At 48.7% G+C, this 18,995-nt stretch overlaps 1 protein-coding gene across 1 annotated transcript; it reads right to left on the bottom strand.

Moving 5' to 3' along the window:
* Nucleotides 1-728: 728 nt before the first annotated feature.
* On the bottom strand, nt 729-12,501 carry UNC119B (unc-119 lipid binding chaperone B). Its single transcript, XM_043557787.1, has 5 exons — nt 12,205-12,501; nt 9,674-9,787; nt 6,997-7,108; nt 6,699-6,871; nt 729-4,553 (listed from the first exon to the last, which is right to left on the bottom strand). Exons 1-5 carry the CDS (start codon nt 12,446-12,448, stop codon nt 4,441-4,443), a joined length of 756 nt encoding a protein of 251 aa, XP_043413722.1. The 5' UTR covers nt 12,449-12,501; the 3' UTR covers nt 729-4,440.
* Between the last annotated feature and the right edge of the window lie 6,494 nt (nt 12,502-18,995).

Below are 18,995 nucleotides of genomic sequence, written 5' to 3'. Positions count from 1 at the left end.
TACAATTGTATTGTCACCTCGGGGTTCCTGGGTGGCTCAGCTGGTTGAGCATCTGACTTCACCTCAGGTCATGATCTCACAGCTCCTGAGTTCGATCCCCATGTCAGGCTCTGTGCTGGCAGCTCAGAGTCTGGAGCCTGCTTCAGATTGTGTCTCCCTCTCTCTGCCCCTCCCCTGTTCGTGCTCTAAGAATAAGTAAACATTGAAAAAATTTTTTAATTTAAAAAAATAAATAAAATTGTATTTTCACCTTAAACAAGAATGTTGTTTTGTATTAAAAGTAGGCAAATTTCCCAGTAGAGACAGAAACCAGACAATGGTTGCAGGAGGTTTGGGTGAAGGGAGGGAACTGCCCTTTGCCAACACCAGGAACCTTAGGGAACTTTCTGGGGTGACGCAAAATCCCTATATCAGATTGTGATGGGGTAATAAGATTGCGTACTCATCCAACTGTACCCTTAAACCAGGTCAATTTTACTGCAGTTAAAGTACACCTTAATAAGCCTAACTTTAAAATACACAAATGTTTAATTCCCAAAGTCCCCCAGCGAAACAAAGCAAAAATATAAAACCTAAAGCCAAACACTGTTCCCTGTTCACCCTAGAAGCCACCTCTACTCATTATTTACAGAAAGGTCACATAAAGAAACTCCAAGCCCATTCCCACCCCACACCTGCTCCCCCCAGCAATGCAAAGGGTCCACTCAGGACACAAGAGAGGATGCGTGTACTGTGAAAATCTTTTATTACTGTCTCTTGTGACAAAATAACATTTTATACAAATAAGTCACCTAGTTTACTTTGGACACAAAGACAATACAAACTGGAATGAGGATCTTGGGTGAAGGGGAAAGAGGAGGAAGGACAGATCAGGTCATTGATGTTTCTTATATTCTGTGAAAAATAGATTTACAGGGGAAAAAAAATAGACTTTCACAACTTCAATGACTTTACATGATCCTTTATAAAACAAGGGTAAATCCGCCTCCACCAGACCCCTCTTGTGGCGAAGATGTTCTGTAACATGGAATGTGAGTAAGTGATGATTTGACGACCAGGCTCTCACACTGGGGACGGCAGCACCTCTGCACAGGAACCCCTTGCCCCATGCCCTGGCAAGGAAATCTATGCTGGGATTCTGGGGGCAGGCTGTCTCCAGTCCCCAAACCTCACTGACATCGTGGTGACAATAGCCACCAAAAGAAAGTGACTTGACAGAGAAAAAAGAGTGCCCTGGGAGTCTACAGGGGTGGCAGGACACTAAGGCAAGACTCACCTAATTCATCCAGTCCACATAGCCTAGGAAATCCATTCCAGAAATGAATGCCCCTTGAAGGCATTCCCCTTGAAGATTCCCCGTCACTGCCATTTCAAGAATCGCTGGTCTACAGTTAGCCCCAGCTTCCCTGAATCACTGGCCCTCTCTGAGAATCAGATGGCCCAAAGGCCGTAGGTGTCTTCAGGGAGTCTGCATGCCCCTGAAAACTGCTTTCTCTGCAAGAGATCTCCGAGCCAACATAACAGGACGGGGAAGCCTACGTTAGCCCACAGCTACTTTAAGTTGTTATTTCTTCCGCGTACTCTTTAGGACAGAATGAAATCAACAGGGATCTTCTTTGGAGAAGCAAGAAGGGCATCTTAGCCCAAAGGCTCCACAGGAAAAGAGAGATACTCTTCCTGGAGATTCCAAGGCAGAGGAACAGGAGCAAGACAGGAGAGGAAGAGGTGCAGGCGTCAGGCCCCGTGGCAACAGATGGGCCCGGCGGTCTGCTGGAATGTATTCCTCCGGGAGCTGCCGCTCAGATACCAGCTCTGAACAGAAGGCAGGGTCTCCCCATGCAGGTCGTTTTGCCCCTCCAATGGTATGATTACCCCCAAGACACGTGCTATCAACAGTCCAGATAACTTAACAACATGGCCTCCTGATTCAACTCCTGATTGCTTCAGCTACTTTCAGAGAAAATATGACTTCCAATTCTCTCCCCAGTTCAGGAAAAAAACTTGAATTTGAAACTCACCCTGGTTAACACCCCAGGGTGGTTAACTCTGATTTCCTGAGTAATGAGACATACAAATCCAGACTCCCAGGTACAGAATACCAGACAGACCTTCTGGAGCAGAAGATGGCACAGACTGAGCACATGGCCTCAAAACCGTCCCCAGTGAGACTAAGGCAAGCCAGTAGGGAGGAGAATACAGCACTATTCAGGCCAGAATGCCTGCCTCCTCTGCCCTCCAGGCAAAGGCTAACACTGCATATAAGAGACAGCCCACGAGTCCACAAGACATGATCTATCCTGGGACACGTTTCCAAGACATACTCAACTGAGCAGAGCTCTGGAAGCTCCAAAAACCACATCCTAGATACTAAGTGAATATCAAATAGTAGAAAATCTCCTGATTAGGCCGCTGTCACATAGAGAAGGGGCGATTCTCAAGCTCAATATGCACACAGCTTCAGCTAGAGGAGAATATGCTAGAGGAGAATATGCTAGAGGAGAAACCAAAGGTAAGGAAGCAGTGCTGATGTCTGTCCACAGAGGAGGAGGGAAGGAGGCCAATGCAGCTTTCCCCAGCAGCATGTGGGACAGAGCCACACATAAGGCACCTAGATTTGTAGTGGACTCCGGTTCTAAGATTCACCCGGCCTGGCGATGAGTAAGCCGTCTGCAGGGTGCCTGGTCTCTTCCCTCCTCAGCGGTTGGACCCAGTGCCAACACACACAAGTAAGGGTTTTCTCAGTGAGAAAGCTGCCAGCACCTGGCACAGCCCAGATTCTGGCCTGGCACAGAGCACTACTAGGCCAAGGTTCAAGGCCACTCACGCTCTAGAATCCAAACAGGGAGAGACACTGGTTAGTGAATGCACAGGGGCTTTCTGTGGCAAAGCGCTGGCCCTTCCATCCTGGGCCCCGCATGGCTTTTGTCCCAAGCATCTTGGGAGACTGCTCTCCGTCAGTTACTATGATGCTTCACAATGACTATCACCACATACTTGGGCCCTTCCTACCGCTACCTTTCTATCGATGCAAAATCCTGGCCACAGCAACAATCTTATCAGAGGGTCAGCTAAAGCCACCCACAGTCAGACAACCATACGGAGCTGAGGTGGCAAGAGTCTATCCAGTAAGGGCCTGAGGACAAACATAACCCACAAGGATGTGCAAGGAAGGTATTTTGAGAGCACCCTTTGAGAGCCACCTCAGGCTAGTTCATCCTTTCCAAACAACCAAAAGAACTCCAACTAGCAGTATGAAGGATCAGAATATGCATTAGAGGTCTGACCTGCCAGGATGGTTCCAGAAACTACTTCAGTAGAAAGGCAGACAGGAAAATCCTCCTAAATAAGAAATCTACAGAGTTTCAGACGCAAATCCCTATCAAAGCCAATCCTGCAGGCTCTCCTGTGTTGAAAAATCAAATCCTTCCTTTAAGTAGCTGTTGGTCCGTAACTATATCCAGTCCCAACACGAGCCAGATTAGCCCCAGGAACCTGATTAATACTATCAGAAGTCTAACCACACATCACATATGCTGGGAACACCACTGACATCTTATAAAACCTCTCCGAAAGAAGCCTAGAAATAAAAAAAATGAAACAAAAAACACAAAATACGAGGCCTGATGTGGCCTCAAGAGATCCTACTGCTCCGAGAGCAAACACTGCCACATTCTATCTCAGGAGATACTCAAAAGTCAGGAGGCAGGACACGCAGAGCAAGCTCGTCTTTCCTCCAAAGCGGGAAGAGAAGGCACTGCCAGGCTGAAACCTTGTCGTATCCCCGGGAGGGCTGGCGGAGGATCCTGGAAGTCAGACAGAGAAGCAGGCCTCTCCACAACATGGACTTTTCAGTGTGGCAGCCCTGCCGGCCGCTGGTGCCTCCACTCCTGGCACCCACACACACCCTCTTTTTTTCCAGTTGCTTTCGAACTACGCTCAAACTGAGGTCAGACCGTGCCACCGGCAGTACTGCCAGTGAGAGGGCGAGCTGCCTGGAAGAGACCCACCGTTCAGCTTCTCACAGCACCCAGGAACCTATGGAAAAGCCGCTGACTGGCAAGCCGGCTGGCCAGAGCCTCCTTACCCTGACACAGCTGTGCCTGTAGCGGCCCGGGCTCATCAGCACAACCAGCAGGCAGCTATGACTACGTGAAAATAAATTTTCTTTTTTCTCTGGATTCCAGTAGCCTTACCCTAATCCTTCACATTACTATAATACGTCTGCAACCTAAGGGGTAAGGGAAAAGGGAAGAAAAAGTACTGGGGAAGAAAACACAGCACTGTTTGGCACCTCTCTTGGAGCACAGGAAACCACCACCCCAGCCTTGGCTTCCTGGGACCAGGTTCCAGATGTGTGTTGACGAACAGCAGGTTCAACCACCTCCATGTGCCAGGACCTCGGGCCACAGCAAAGCACCTCCCCGTCCACTCCCACAGCGGTCACTGGCCTCCATTATAGGCATAATCGGCCTTGTTGTGCATTATCAGCTTGTTGTCAACAAAGTAGAAGCTGTCAGAACGGGTCTCATAGGGATTTTCAATCATCAGACGAACTGCAGGTCAGAGAAAGGGAAAAAGCAAAGACTTACATGTGAGTCTGCCCCACAGAATTGGTGGGGGAAAACTTAGTATCCCCTCTAGGGGCACCTGGGTGGCTCAGCTGATAAGCATCAGACTTCAGCTCAGGTCATGATCTCACAGTTTGTGAGTTCAAGCCCTGTTCAAGCCCTGCATCAGGTTCTCTGCCGTCAGCACAAAGCCCATTTTGAATCCTCTGTTCCCCCCATCTTTGCCCCTTCCCCACTCTCTAAAAAAAAAAAAAAAAATTAAAAAAAAAACCTCTTTAAAAATTAAAATTAGTGCCCCCTCTAAAATTCATAGACCAGCCCTCCAGAACATGTGCGTATACTGTTAGAATAATGAGGTCAGAACAGAGGGGGCCAGGCTTAGAGAGCTGGAGAGGACCAAAGAGGCCCCCAACTTAAACATGATACCCACTTCAACACAAGGATGCAATCCTCTCTCTGACATGGCACTCCTTGAGCATCTCGAGCCTGGACTCGTACTCGGAACCCCAGGAAAACAGGATTACCCTTTGCCGAACATGGACTACTGCACATTGTTTATTCAGTACTTCTGGTCTGTTCCCCACCTCTAGACATTCTGGTCCAAATTCCAAAAGCTGTGCCTCACTGTGCCCACTTCCCATGGGCACTCCTGACAACCAAAGGGATCCTAGGTATACACGAGTGAGGGGTGACAAAGGGCAAGGAGCCTTTTCCGGGGATGGCTCAGGGTATTAACTCGCAAAAGAGTCAGCAAAAGGTCTGCTTGTCTTGGGATCCAGATTTAAATCTCATTTGTCCAGGCAGCTGCCCAGGCCTCTTTAACCATTCTGGAAAGTCAAGATAATTAACAGTCACTACCTCTGATCAGTTCTGAGTTAACGATCACAAGCTATTTTGGTTCCTCTGGAGGAAACGCTCTCGTTTACCACAGGTCTCAAAAGATGAAACTGACTGTTGAAAGTCCTTTGGACCCACCGAGGCCAAAGTTACTTGGTTCATATCCAGAATATTGACCTCCACACTCTTTTAGCTTATGTGTTTTCAAGAAGAAAAGTCCTACCACCTTGGGTAAAAACTTGTACTACTATGCATAATCTTTCCTTGCAAGTATCTACATATCCTGGCACAGCTTGGGGAGCGGGTTTCAAACCAGGACGAGATGCTGTCATAAACAGCCCACCCCAGGCAGCAATCCTCATTTTACCTAAAAGCAGCACTGCCATGTGAGTGAGGAACATTCTGGCTTTCAGAATACAACAATTTTAAGGACAAGGGATTCTGAGAAAACCAGTCAGTATATGCAGATCCTTCCCGACAACTCAGCCAAACCCCCACACTATTCACAGGCTCCCGCTCATATTCTCAATGTTCTGGAGCCATTTTCCCTGGTTACTAACAGATAAGGCCAGCCTGAGAGAGCTCCACCAGAGTCATGGGAACTGATAAAGCCTGCTCTCTCTCTTGATGAGTCCACCTCTTCCCCTGCCTCGGCTCCTCCCTCTGGTGCCTCCCCAGCTTTTCTTCCACAGGACTACAGGATTACTCTTCCTAAGACGTGACTTCCATCCGGCCATTCCTTCTGTCCCAAACCCTATAAGAGCTCCCTATTTCCTGTGGCTCTATTCTGACAGTTTATCTACGCCACCTCTACTTGCAGGGAATGGGAAAGACGAGGCCCCCAGACCTCTGATTCTATTGAGTCCCCAGCTTAGCTTCTCCCTCTAAGGAGAAAGGGGAGGGCAAAGAAGGAGCGCCGAGCAGAAGCCAATGACTAGCACACAGTGGAAAAGCAAGCCTAACGGAGGCTCGGAGAGGCGCTCCGGCTAACCCTAGTCCCAGAAATCATCATGGCCCTCTCTTCCTCTTCCTCAGTCACCCCCTTTCCCTGCAGCAGGCACCCAAAGCAGATGGCCTGCATTATTAAAACCTCTGATGCTCCCATACAGGCAGAATTTTAAACCCTAGACGGGAGCACTAGGAAATGAGAAGCCTGAGGTCAAATGCCCGGAGAGGCATCATGTCACTACCTCCCTCCTCTGCCAGATGAGGGTGTTGGACCAGACAGACTCCAAAGTTTGTTCCTTCTAGTCCTAAGAATTTAGGACGGGGAAGAAGTCAGGGGATACATACTGACATCCTCAGAAAGCTGGGGAAACTCATAGATATGTTCACAAGTGTTTCTACTGCTGGGGATGCAGAAGCCGAAATCAAAGTCAAAGTTTTTCAGCAAGCGTTCCCGGAAATAGTGCCGCTCGATCATCCGGAAGTTTGACACAGGTTTGTCTCCCACTGTGAACTCCACTCTGCAAAATAAATCTCTGTGAGCCCTACTTTGCCTCCTCCCTTCTTTAAAGCCAACCCAGAACCCAACCGAGAACATTCTTTGTGGACAAACGAGTGTTCTCCCTCCAGAAATACTGGTACTCACGTAGCCCCGACTGTGCGGAGGCGGAGAAATGCCGGTGTGAACTGATAGCGGACAAAACGTCCCGCGCTGATATCCACATCTCCACCTTCCTCCTCCTCCTCCTCCTCTTGGTCTGAAAGAGCACAAGGAATCCTGAGCGTACTGTCTCAGCGCCACCAAACAACACAATCAATTAACAGCACTAACACCAACGGCAGGATGGCTGATACTTACTGGGCACTTGCTACATAGCAGGCCCTGCGCTGATCATTTCACAGAATCCTCCCAACCCTGTGGAGAGTCATCATTATCTCCATCTTATAGATAAGGATGCAGAAGCCCAGAGTGGTTAAGCAGCAAGTTCAAATTTCCCCAAACAGTACACGGAGGGAACAGGGATTTGAACCCAGGTCCATCTGACTTGAAGCTTGTTCTTATAAACATTAAGCTATTTACCTTTTATGTAGTTGAGTGGCTTGGGCCGTATCCTAAGAGTGAAGCTTGAAACACAGGCTGGGTACTAGGTCCCTGGCATGGTCTATATTATACATAGTTATCAGGTCGCAGTGCTAGCTGCTAACCAAAAGAACGTGCCTACGAAGGTTGAAAATAGGCAAAAGGCGAGTTCAGAGAACACAAAACTTTCTGACAGGCAGCAAAGACAAGCTCCAAGACATAATCTTGTCATTTAAATGGAAGACATGGGCCTACAGCCTTGTAACGCCTATCCCAGGCCATGCCAAATCAGACAATGACAACCTGGGAAACAGTGAGGTAGGTAAGCAATGAGCCAACATGCTGGACCTGACTGAGGGTGAGTCTAGTCCATTCCTGAGCCCAGGAAATGGAAGTTTTGTAAAATGAATCAGAGAACCATTTTAATGTGAACAAGGAGATAGTTCCCACTAGTAGCCATCCAGTATCCCACAAAAAAATTTTCTCCAGGTATTGGCTGAATGTGGGTGCAACTTCTGTCTTTTTTAACCCCAAACATCCCTCTGCCTATCACAAGCCCAAGAGCAAATGGGGAACCAGACGGAGCAGGCGTTCAGAGCCAGAGACTCTAGAGCCCTCACTCCAACAGTGTGATTCAGAGAGAATCAGACCAAATCTCAGGGATTCAAACTCATCAGAACAAGTGTAGTAGGAGGGTACTGATTCAGTGTGAGCATATTCTAAGTGAATCAAGATCCTTACAGGTAAAGACTGGAGAAGTTGAAAATCAAGGTGTCTTTTTTTTTTAATAAATTTTTTTCTTAACATTTATTTATTTTTGAGACAGAGAGAGACAGAGCATGAACAGGGGAGGATCAGAGAGAGAGAGAGAGGGAGACACAGAAGGTGAAACAGGCTCCAGGCTTTGAGCTGTCAGCACAGAGCCCGACGCGGGGCTCGAACTCACGGACCGTGAGATCATGACCTGAGCCGAAGTTGGACGCTCAACCGACTGAGCCACCCAGGCGCCCCAAAAATCAAGGTGTCTTTACAAGTTCTGTAGCCTCCCTGTTTGAGACAGTTCAGTTTTGTACTGAAATGACTACTCTGGGCCCAGCCTAGTCCAAGTCCACACATCTGAAATGGCCATGGGGTCCTCGAAACATCCAAAGTACTGGGACATTTCACATAGGGACGTGAATACCACAGACCCAGGAGGCTGCCTGGCCCTGATCCTCCCAATACCAGCTAAGTATCCACAAGCTGGAGCCTTCAGGTGCCTTGGTCAGCACTAGATTATGAGAGCATGAAGGATGCCAGGTGGGGTGAGAAGACCAGGGCTCTAGCCTTGCCTGTGCAATGAACCTGAGCCGAGACCTTCTCAGGAAAGCCCTTCGACCTGTCTGGGCTACTAACACCTGCCTTACCAAATTTACAGGCTCTTTCTGAGTAGCAAATCATATGAGAAGAGTTTTGCAAAAAGAATTCTTGATTCAGACCTCAGTGGATACTGCAGTCATCTGTGCTGGTGTTCCAGTAACTAACTCCAGGGGGTGCTCCGTCTCCAGTGATGAGCTCCAAAGACTTTGATGTGGCCTGGCTAGCCAGAGAGGAACCACCCTGGAGCTGCGTGCACTACAACACAGGAAGCATCTATTCAAGGCTAATTTAAGGAATCCCAAGTAGATGAGTTCATAGGTCTGGGCTTTCTGTTCCTCCAGAAAATGGTGGAGATTAACATCCTACTAGGCCTTACAAGAAAATAGAAGGCACTGTTGAAAGGAAAGCGAGCGAGAAGACAGGTGAGCCTGGAATGGGACCCCCAGCATGACCCTTCCAGTGTCCCCAGGACACAAGGCTCAGGTGAGCTTTCTTCATTGTACTTTTAATTCCAAGGCTTCCTCTCCTAAACAGAGGCGACATGGTAAGAGGAATGAGCACAGGACCGTGGGAAAGTCACTTGGAAATTCTGAGACTCAGTGTCCTTATCTGGAAAATGGGAGTAATAGCTCCTCACAGAGATGTGAGGATCACGTGACCTGATGTAAACAGAAACATGTGGGACACAGCGCCCAGCACAGAGCAGATACTCGGCAAACATCAGCCTCTTAGCGCAGCTGCAAACCAGGGCACCTGGCAGCCCAAGCTTCAGGAGGAGGCAAGGAAGTGGACACGCTGGAGTCCACGCCACAGGATGCAATGGTACACACAAATTTGAGCCTCAAGGACCTTTTGAAGTGACTGCTACAGTACCGAGGCCTACCTGAAACACAAGGTTTGGCAATCTCAAAAAGCACCGTCCCTGTCTCCAAATCTCGAATTTTGAAGCGGGTGAAATCAATACTGTAGATGTTATCTTCAGGTTTACATAAATAATCTGAAATGAGAGACAGAGAGAGAGAGAGACACCAATGCTGTTAAATAATCATCCAAAACTACCATTCATTTCTTCCTCCAGTTTTGAAGCAAACTCAGGTTTTTTTCTTACACAACTCACTTAAAATACACTCAAAAACTTCCCCTTACGTTAAAAGCAAATGTTGCAGGAAGAGAATAAGGGGATCAAAGAAAGAAAAAAAGAGCATGGATTTGGTTTGCATGAAAGATTATCGTAACACTTTAAGAAACAGGGATAGTATAAGGGGACTCCTTTGGAAACCCCTTGAATATCACAACAGGACAGAATTTTTTTTAGAAATCCATTTAAAAACATTCATGCTAATCTAATGGCTAATATAGTACTTGTTTGCCAGCCATTAGTATCACAAAGCAGAGAGCAGCAAACTTTTTCTGCAAAGGGCCAGATCATAAATAATTTAGACTCTGGGGCCACACTGTCTCTATCACAACCACTCAACCCTTGTCACTGTAGCGCAAAAGCAGCCACAGACAACACACGAATGAGCATAGCTGTAGTCCAATAAAAGTATTTACAGATACTGAAATACGAATTGCATGGAACCATGTGGGGCAAGACTTCTCCCCCTCCCCCACCGAACTATTTAAAACTGTAAAAACCATTCTCAGCTTGTGGGCTGTACCAAATCAGGCAGCGGGCCACATCTACACAGGTGACAGGACAGACTGGCTGGTGAGGGTACTGGGCCAAAGTAACGTGGAACCTCTGACAACCTGAGCAGCTGGTCAATACAGTACTGATCAGAGAAAACTTTGCTGATTTCTTTCTACGATGACTCCTGACCGCATGATGGCAAACTGAAGAGCTCCTGATTACTTCCTAAATCTGAAAAAGACTGAGGAAGGTTCTGCACCTTTAGAGGGTACTCCATACACAACTGAACGGAACAGGCTAACAAAATCCAGAGGTCACCAAGCTCTGACCTGTGGCTTTCTCCAGTAGGCTGCTGACATGAATTTGAGCCACAGCACCAATCCCAAGCCCCTACACAGGACCTCTGCCCACCAAGAACACTGCTTAGGGCCAGGCATTACAACGGCCTGATTCCCCCTTGGTATGAGGAGGAAGTAGGAGGTTAGAAGGCTCAGGTGATGAGCACTTCTATACATTCAGGGCCCCGAATGAAAACTGGGTCAGAACTGAAGAGCAAGACCTACTGAAGATATACTCAGGCATGCAACGGACAGGCCCGACCCAAACAGTGATGGCAAATGGGGACATGGAAATATCCAGAATCAGGTTAAACCTCTTAAGAGATGGGAATTCCTTTTCATACTGGCTGGACCAAGGCCCACCACCTGAACTCCCATCCCCACATCACTGGAGCTGCCACCAGCTCCCTGAGTACACCCGAGCGGCCCCAGGCTGACAGCTAAAGCCGTTCAGCAGAGGACACTGTGGCAGCCTTAGGTCCGTGGCGGGAGTGCGGGTGCTGCAGGGTTAGAAGTGTGGAGGGCAGCAGGGTCTAACAAGGTGACTGCAAACTCTGGGGAAGAAATAGCAAGACAAAGGGCATCAGGTCAGGGCTCGGCTTGGAAGAGAACAGAGAAAGGAAGGAGAACCAGGACACGGGGGTGGGCAATATGTTTCTTCCCACCCGTACCTACATCCATGAAAAGGCGTAGTAGAATGGTTGCACGACACATCCTCAATTCACGAGCACACGTGTCAAGAGCAGGAGTCACATTTTGGATCGTGTACATAAACTGAAACTTTATCAACACACTTTTTAATGTGACTGTTTAAAATCTGCATGAAATGCCACTGTTTGAGGAAGGAAGGACGCCCCTGCACACAAAGGGACAAGGCTTGGGACCAAAAGAGGTAGGGCGGTCAAGCCAGGCTGGAGAGGGGGGCTGTCAGGAGCGGGGTGCAGAAAGGCGGAGGAAGAAAGTAGGGGTCTGGAAAGGCAGACGCTGCAGAAGCTGGAAGTGGGCAGGATGAGGGAGCCTGGCTCGGCAGGAGCTTCACTGATACCTGTGGGTCTTCCAGGATGAGGGGGCAGCAGTCCCACTTACCAGGGTCAAGAGGATCCAGTTAAGCTTAAGGGGGGCTCCCTACCCACACAGATCCAGCTGAGGAGGAGAACGGCCGGCCTGGAGGCCCAGCTGCGGCCGGCCCAGGAGAAGCCTGGCGTGGCTGGACGCAGGGGAACGCAGTCAAGCTCAAAGAGAACCCCTTCCCAACCTAGTCTAGTTGAGGGTGGGAGGCGCAGAGCTCGCCCGGCGGAGTGGCCGGCGGCGCGGCCTGGCCGACCGAGGGGGCCACAGGGTGGACCCCCGGGCCGGTCAGGCGGCGAGCGGCCGGCTCCGCTGAAGGCGACAAGGGGCCCGGGGCCCAGCGCGAGGGCAGGGCGCGGCCGAGCGGGCACTCACTCTCGGTGACCCGGCTGAGGCGCAGGACGTGCTCGGGCCGGATGGTGTCCAGAGCCAGCAGCTCCTGCTCCGTGACCGCCGCCCCGATGCCGTCCTCTGTCGCGTGGGGGGGCGCCTGCCGCCGCGCCTTGAGTCGGTTCAGGACACCGCCGCCTGCCTTCTTCTTCTCCTCTTTGCCGGCCACCAGCGCCCCCGGCCCAGCCGCTGACCCCGCGGCCGCAGCCTTCGGGTTCGACCCGCTCATCGCTCCGCCGCCAAGATGGCCGCCGCCTCCGCAGCGCCGTAACTATGGAGAGCGGGGGCGGGGCCCGGGGTGGCACCTGGGGAGGGGTGGGGCGGGGGCGGGGGCGGGGGCGGGGGCGGGGGGCGGGGCCTGCGGGTCAGCGGCCGGCTGCCGTCTCGCCTGCTTGGGCCCAGCCAGGTGGTAAACCACGAGGGTGGCTGGGGTGCCAACCCCCCAGACTCTCCATCAGGTCCCCAAAGTCACCTCACCTCAAATGTCTTTAAAATATTTCATACAGTCAAATGACTTTCTGTCATATAAACTGTAGACAAGGCATCTTGAGAGTTTTTTAATCTGTAGCACAGAAGTTAAAAGTGCTTGCCTTGCAAAAGCACCTTTCCAGATTACAGTTTCTAAATCCTACTGTGCCAGGCTTTGGGCTCGACCTTGTGCTAGACTACAGGGAATGTAAGAATATGAATGAGGACTGGGATTGGGTCCACCTTACTCACTATTGTATTCTGGCAGTCCAGCTAATGCCTGACACAGTAGGTGCTCAATAATGAGTGAGTGAGTGAAGGAATGCTCCACTATGAAGGAGCTTCCCCTTTGCTGGGACAGACTGTGAAGTACATAATTCATTATGTGGCCCTTCCTCTTGACCAACCCAGTAAGTATGAATGAACTCAAAGAGGAGCCAGATGGCCGACTGCTCTAAAAAGAGGTAGAGCATGGGGCGCCTGGGTGGCGCAGTCGGTTAAGTGTCCGACTTCAGCCAGGTCACGATCTTGCGGTCCGTGAGTTCGAGCCCCGCGTCAGGCTCAGGGCTGATGGCTCAGAGCCTGGAGCCTGTTTCGGATTCTGTGTCTCCCTCGCTCTCTGCCCCTCCCCCGTTCATGCTCTGTCTCTCTCTGTCCCAAAAATAAATAAACATTAAAAAATAAAATAAAATAAAAAGAGGTAGAGCAAAGATGCTACCGGAACACACAGGAGTGGTCTGGCCAATCGGGAAGAGGCTTCACAGAGGCAACATCTGCACTGAGCCCTGGAAGTTAACCATGACTTCACCAATTGGAAGAGGTGGGCCAGGGGGTTGAGTGGGTGAAGGGTGGGTTGAGGCCATCCTCTCACACCCAGGTTGGCTCCTTCTCTAGGGATTCTGGATCAACAGGCTTCTGTGTCAGAGGCCTGGGCCTACAACTGATGTAGTGTGTCTGCTAAGTGTGGTATCACATCTTACCCAGACTTAGGCCAGAGTGAAACTCCACCTTTCTCCCCATGGTCAGCCTCAATACTTAATTCATGCCAGGCTTTGCTGTGTCCTTCTCACCTTATGTAAGGGGCTTGGGAGGGGCTGACAGACCTAGCCTCATTCCTGGACAAAATCCAAACCTTACTACACCCCAGCTGCCCAGCCTGGTGGAACAGTATGTGGCCAAGTTCCTATCTAAAAACTGTCCTGTCTTTGAGAGATTACCACGGTGGCATTTACCAAACCGTTCAGGAAAATTTTAATAGATGTGTACAAAGAATTAAAGTCCTTCCCTTTGCAAACAACTCTTTTAAAACCACTCAGCATTGGGGCGCCTGGGTGGCGCAGTCGGTTAAGCGTCCGACTTCAGCCAGGTCACGATCTCGCGGTCCGTGAGTTCGAGCCCCGCGTCGGGCTCTGGGCTGATGGCTCAGAGCCTGGAGCCTGTTTCCGATTCTGTGTCTCCCTCTCTCTCTGCCCCTCCCCCGTTCATGCTCTGTCTCTCTCTGTCCCAAAAATAAATAAACATTGAAAAAAAAAAATTAAAAAAATAAAAAATAAAAAAAAACCACTCAGCAGTGAGTGGTTACTGAAGAATTTCCAGAACTTTTAATATGCTACTTAATTGTGAATCACCAGGAGGGAGGCTCAGAATGCAGCCATTTCCCACTCACTTGCTCACTGAACCTTTGTTCTCAGAGTTCTCAAGAATAGTTACCTGGATCCCCCGCTTTTCTCTTTCTAGGGATGGTAACAAATGTATTACCCCTTTTATGCACAGAGTTGTTTAGTGCAAAGATGTTTACCACAGGACCATTTGCAACATTGAAAAATTACAATAAATTACAGTTGCATCCATTCAAGTTATGCAGCTGTTAAAAAGAATGAGATCCCAGGCCCCTGGGTGGCTGGTCTGTTAAGCATCTGACTCTTCGTTTCAGCTCAGGCCATGATCTCACGGTTTGTGAGTTCCAGCCCCCCCCCATCAGGCTCTCTGTTGTCAGCACATAGACTTGCTCAAGTGTGCTCGGGCATGTGTGCTCTCTCTCAAAAATAAACGTTAGGAAAAAAAACCTTAAAAAAAAAAAAAAGAATGAGATCCATCTATATGTACCAGTATAGAGAGAGCTTAAAGACATATTGGGGGTAGGAGGAGACAGGGGGGACAAGGCACAGAATCCCATTTGTTTAAAATAAAAAGGACATGAAAAACAAAAGGGGGGGGGCACACCTGGCTGGCTCAATTGGTTAAGCATGGACTCTTGATTTTGGCTCAGGTCATGATCTCACAGTTCATGGGTTCCAGCCCCCTCACAGGCTCTGTGCTGATATCACAGAGCCTGCTTGGGCTTCTCTGTCCTTCACCCCCTGGCGCTTGCATGCTCACGCTCTCTCTCCCAAAATAATAAACTTAAAAAAAAGAAAGTAAAAATAAATAAAATAAAAAGGACATGAATCTATGGATCTGCATTTGTAACTGCAAAGGAAGAGATCTTGAGATACACTAAAGTGTCAAGCGTAGTTCCCTCGGGGGAGGAGACAGTATTAGGAGGAACGAACTAAAAAGAGAATATAGTCACTTTTGACATGAGAGCTACTTATGCACTATTTTGTCACCAGCATACGATCATGGGTTGCTTATATATTTAAAAAATATACATCTTAGGATCTTTGTCCGGAAGGAAAACGTTAAACCAAAGTAGCCTTATCTTCTCTTAAAATTTAAAAGCAACTTCACATGTGATCACTTTTTCCTGTTCAAAAGAAAATTAAATAAAAACTCCTACATGGGGAGCTGGAGCTGGGGCCTACACTCTCTCGGGTCACTACCTATGAACCTTTGTTCATACACACACACACACACACACACACACACACATACATACATACACTCTCTCGGGTCACTACCTATGAACCTTTGTTCATACACACACACACACACACACACACACACACACACATACATACATGGAAGGAGTAGGAAGAATAAGGGCTATAAACTCCAATCCGTCGCTACTTCTCTTCACCAATCTTTCTAAGGTGCATCAAAAGGCTTTTTTAAAAAGTGTTTTTTGAAAAGTACATAAACTAACACCATGTTTGGAGAAAAGAGGACAACACAGAGCTACCGGATTAGCAAGTTTTAACCCAAGGTTTCCCTGGGCTAGATGCGGGAAGGCCAGCATGGACAGGCCAGACTCTTTCACCCCAGCTCTGAGCTCTGCAAGTCCCTCTCCTGGTTGTTTTCTTTGCTGTAAGAGGTGTGACAGTGGCTATTTTCCAGGGCAGTCCCAGGGTAGCCAGGCAGTCTGACTCAAACCAGGCCAGGCAGGTGGGGCCTGGTGCTGGTGCAACCAAGGTAAGCAAGACATCAGAGGGCTTTTTCTAGAAAGACTGGGAACTTCAGTCCTCCTTCCTACTCCCTCCTAAAGGTGGCATGCATCGAATTGGCGGCTCAAAGCTGGGACTGCAGGCATGCCTTGTGGTCTGGGACTGAGAACTGGTAACTTCCCTAGTAGCCAAGTCACCATCTCCCTGGCTGAGGGCTGTTTTTACAAAGCAAGAATTTATATTTATATCCCACCTGTTTCCAAAAGGGATTTCTCGCATATTCCCAAGTCATACAGCACAAGCTTGGTGAGTGAAAACTCATGGAGCCTTGTGGAGGGCAGTACTTCCAAATCTTTAAATGCATATAATGTTTGACCCAATAATTCCCTAATGGATTCTGAAGAAACATGTGCACATGTGCAGAATAAATCTGTGTAGGGGCACCTGGGTGGCTCAATCAGTTAACCGTCTGACTTCCACTCAAGTCAGAATCTCACCGCTTGTGAGTTCGAGCCCCACATCGGGCTCTGTGCACAGACGGTTTGAGCCTGGAGCCTGCTTCGGATCCTGTGTCTCCCTCTCTCTCTGCCCCTCCCCGCTCATACTCTGTCTCTCTCTGTCTCAAAAATAAACATTAAAAAAAAATTCTGTATCAATATGTGTATATGTATATATGCGTATACATATAAATATATGTACATATAAAATACGTATAAAAGGAAAGATATCCACCAGACCATCACCTATATTCTCCTCTGGGGATTAGATGAGTAGGTATGAGAATGAGAAGTTTTCAGATTTTGCATCCATATAACTTTAAATTAAAAAAATGCTCATGTATTTCCTGTATCACTACATCTTAAAGAGTTACTTTCTTTTTCAGAAAAGGAATGATATAATAAACCTCCATTTAACCATCACCCAGCATCATCAGTTACCTTCATTTAATTGTTTTTTGTTTTGTTTTGTTTTTTAAAGAACAGCACATCATGGCATTAAGAGCATGAGTGTGTGGTTAGTCCCACTCCTCACTCTGTCCCTTACCAGCTATGTGACTTCGGGCAGGTCATCTATCCCCTCTGAGCCTTTGTTTCCTCCTTTATAAGTCAAGCTAGTCACACATCTTCCCTGGATGTAGTGAAGAGATCAAAACCAGCAACGAAAGCACGATGCTGGTACCAGGGGGCGTGAATCGTGAGTGGTCACGATGCCAATATATTTCAGCGGCCTTTCTCCAGGACCCCTCAGCAGAGGACAGGCACACCAGATGGGGAGAAGAGGTGGAGCTGGATGGGAGAGCATGGTGACTGAAGAGAGCTGAGGGGAAATGAGCTGGGGACCAGGCTTGAGGAAGCCACACATGGATTCCAGTGGCAGTGGCAAGGAGACCCAGGACAGTAAGTCTTAGCACAAGGCCAAGCCAAAAGAGCAAGTGGGGTTATTTTTTACTAACATATAAGTGGGTGGCAACAAACAAAACTAAGACTCTAGGGCCAGAGTCCTGCAGTGAGGTGCCTACCACCTCAGGCTGTCAGAGAACAGAGGCAATCCCACTGCAGAACCTCCCTGCTCCACGTCCTCTCTGCCTTGACCCCTCACCACTGCTAATACCAACGAGCTTTCCAGTAAATGTGGAGAAAACTCCTCTCTCTTCCTCTATACGGGATGGAGGGGGGGGCGGGGTACCAAGTATGGAGAAAGGTCCGACACACCGGCTCCAGCCAACCGGGAGCCTGATTTCCTTCGCGAGATTAAGATCTGGACCCAAGGAGCGGTTTCACCCAACCCCCAGCACTTGGCCCAAGATCTTCTGTCAGTTTTCCTCCCTGCAACTCCCTAGAGCAAGGCTTCTTCAGGTCTCTTCCCCCATTTGGCAGCTCGCGGAAAGCTACTTGAAATAGTAACAGCTAGGTCTGAATTAGTAAAGAACTCCAGTTATGGGTGGGCTCGAGCTAAGAAAGAGGCTCTGTGGGCCTCCTGGTTTATTTGGGCCCTGAGAACAGACGCCATCAACACTGGCCTCATTCTTGGAGCTGAGCAATGAATTCTGCCCTTTAAGGGATAACTGAGGGAAGTAGGCCAAACTCTCCTGGTACCAGCAGCCTCCATTCTTGCTGGAGAAATACAGCAGGTAGGTTCTGGAGTCTGGAGCCAGTCACATAGCATGGTGGGGAAAGGAAAGGTAATCAGAGTAACAGAGAGTAATGATGAGCCAGAATCCTGGTGTAAAGTCCTAGCTCTGTCTAGGCTGGCTCTATGGCCTTGGGCAAGTCACTTCACCTATGTAAGGCTAATACCAACTGTTTTGTTGAAGATGAAACAGAAATAACTTCTGTAAAAGTGCTTGGCATTGTGCCTCATCCATTTCAAGGGCTCCATTAAGGGATATCCACAAGTATCCTTATAGCTTAGAGAGAACAGGGGCTTTGCAAGCAGATAGACTGAATTTGAAACCTGGCTTCACTGTTTACTGACTAGCCTGGGGTAAATGAAGTTTTTTGAGTTTCATGCTCCTCAGCTGTGAACAAGGTAGATTCATTACAGGGGAAAGAAATCCTTCCTGCTCTTTCTGCATATACATCCTTCCCAATGTATACTCAACACTGACAACACACCTGAAAAGGAGAAAGCAGAGAAAATCATCCCAGGGCTCGGTCTGTCCACAGGCTGTCGTGGAAGCTGAGGGAAAGATGTGCATTGGGAGGGAGAGTCGAGTCATGGCCTGGCATTCCAGTGAAAGTGGAAACAAAACAAAACAACTGTTTATTTTTCCTTGAATGCACTGCTGGCTGAAATGGCCAGGCAGTTTTACAGAACTTCATTCTCTTAACCAAACATCCCGGCGAAAACAAAAGCAAGAGACACGAGGCTAAAATGGACAAAAGCTGCTGGTCTTGTCCCAGGAGAGCCCTTTGCAGCTAAGTGAGCCCCCATGTCTCCCTTTTCCCACCCAATCACTTCACCTCTTCGCAATCAAGTTCAAAC

Source organism: Prionailurus bengalensis, chromosome D3, assembly GCF_016509475.1.
Source record: "Prionailurus bengalensis isolate Pbe53 chromosome D3, Fcat_Pben_1.1_paternal_pri, whole genome shotgun sequence".
Classification (NCBI taxonomy): Eukaryota; Metazoa; Chordata; class Mammalia; order Carnivora; family Felidae; genus Prionailurus; species Prionailurus bengalensis.
Note: the sequence above shows the minus strand (reverse complement) of the source record. Positions and strands in the feature narration are given on the sequence as shown.

Excerpts from the sequence above, each read along its gene's own strand:
- UNC119B (XM_043557787.1), bottom strand. The coding sequence starts at position 12,448 with ATGAGCGGGTCGAACCCGAAGGCTGCGGCCGCGGGGTCAGCGGCTGGG. Across the intron at positions 9,788-12,204 it reads CCTCAGCCGGGTCACCGAGA|ATTATTTATGTAAACCTGAA; the intron begins GTGAGTGCCCGC and ends CTCTCATTTCAG. Across the intron at positions 6,872-6,996 it reads CTCCGCACAGTCGGGGCTAC|AGTGGAGTTCACAGTGGGAG; the intron begins GTGAGTACCAGT and ends TTTATTTTGCAG.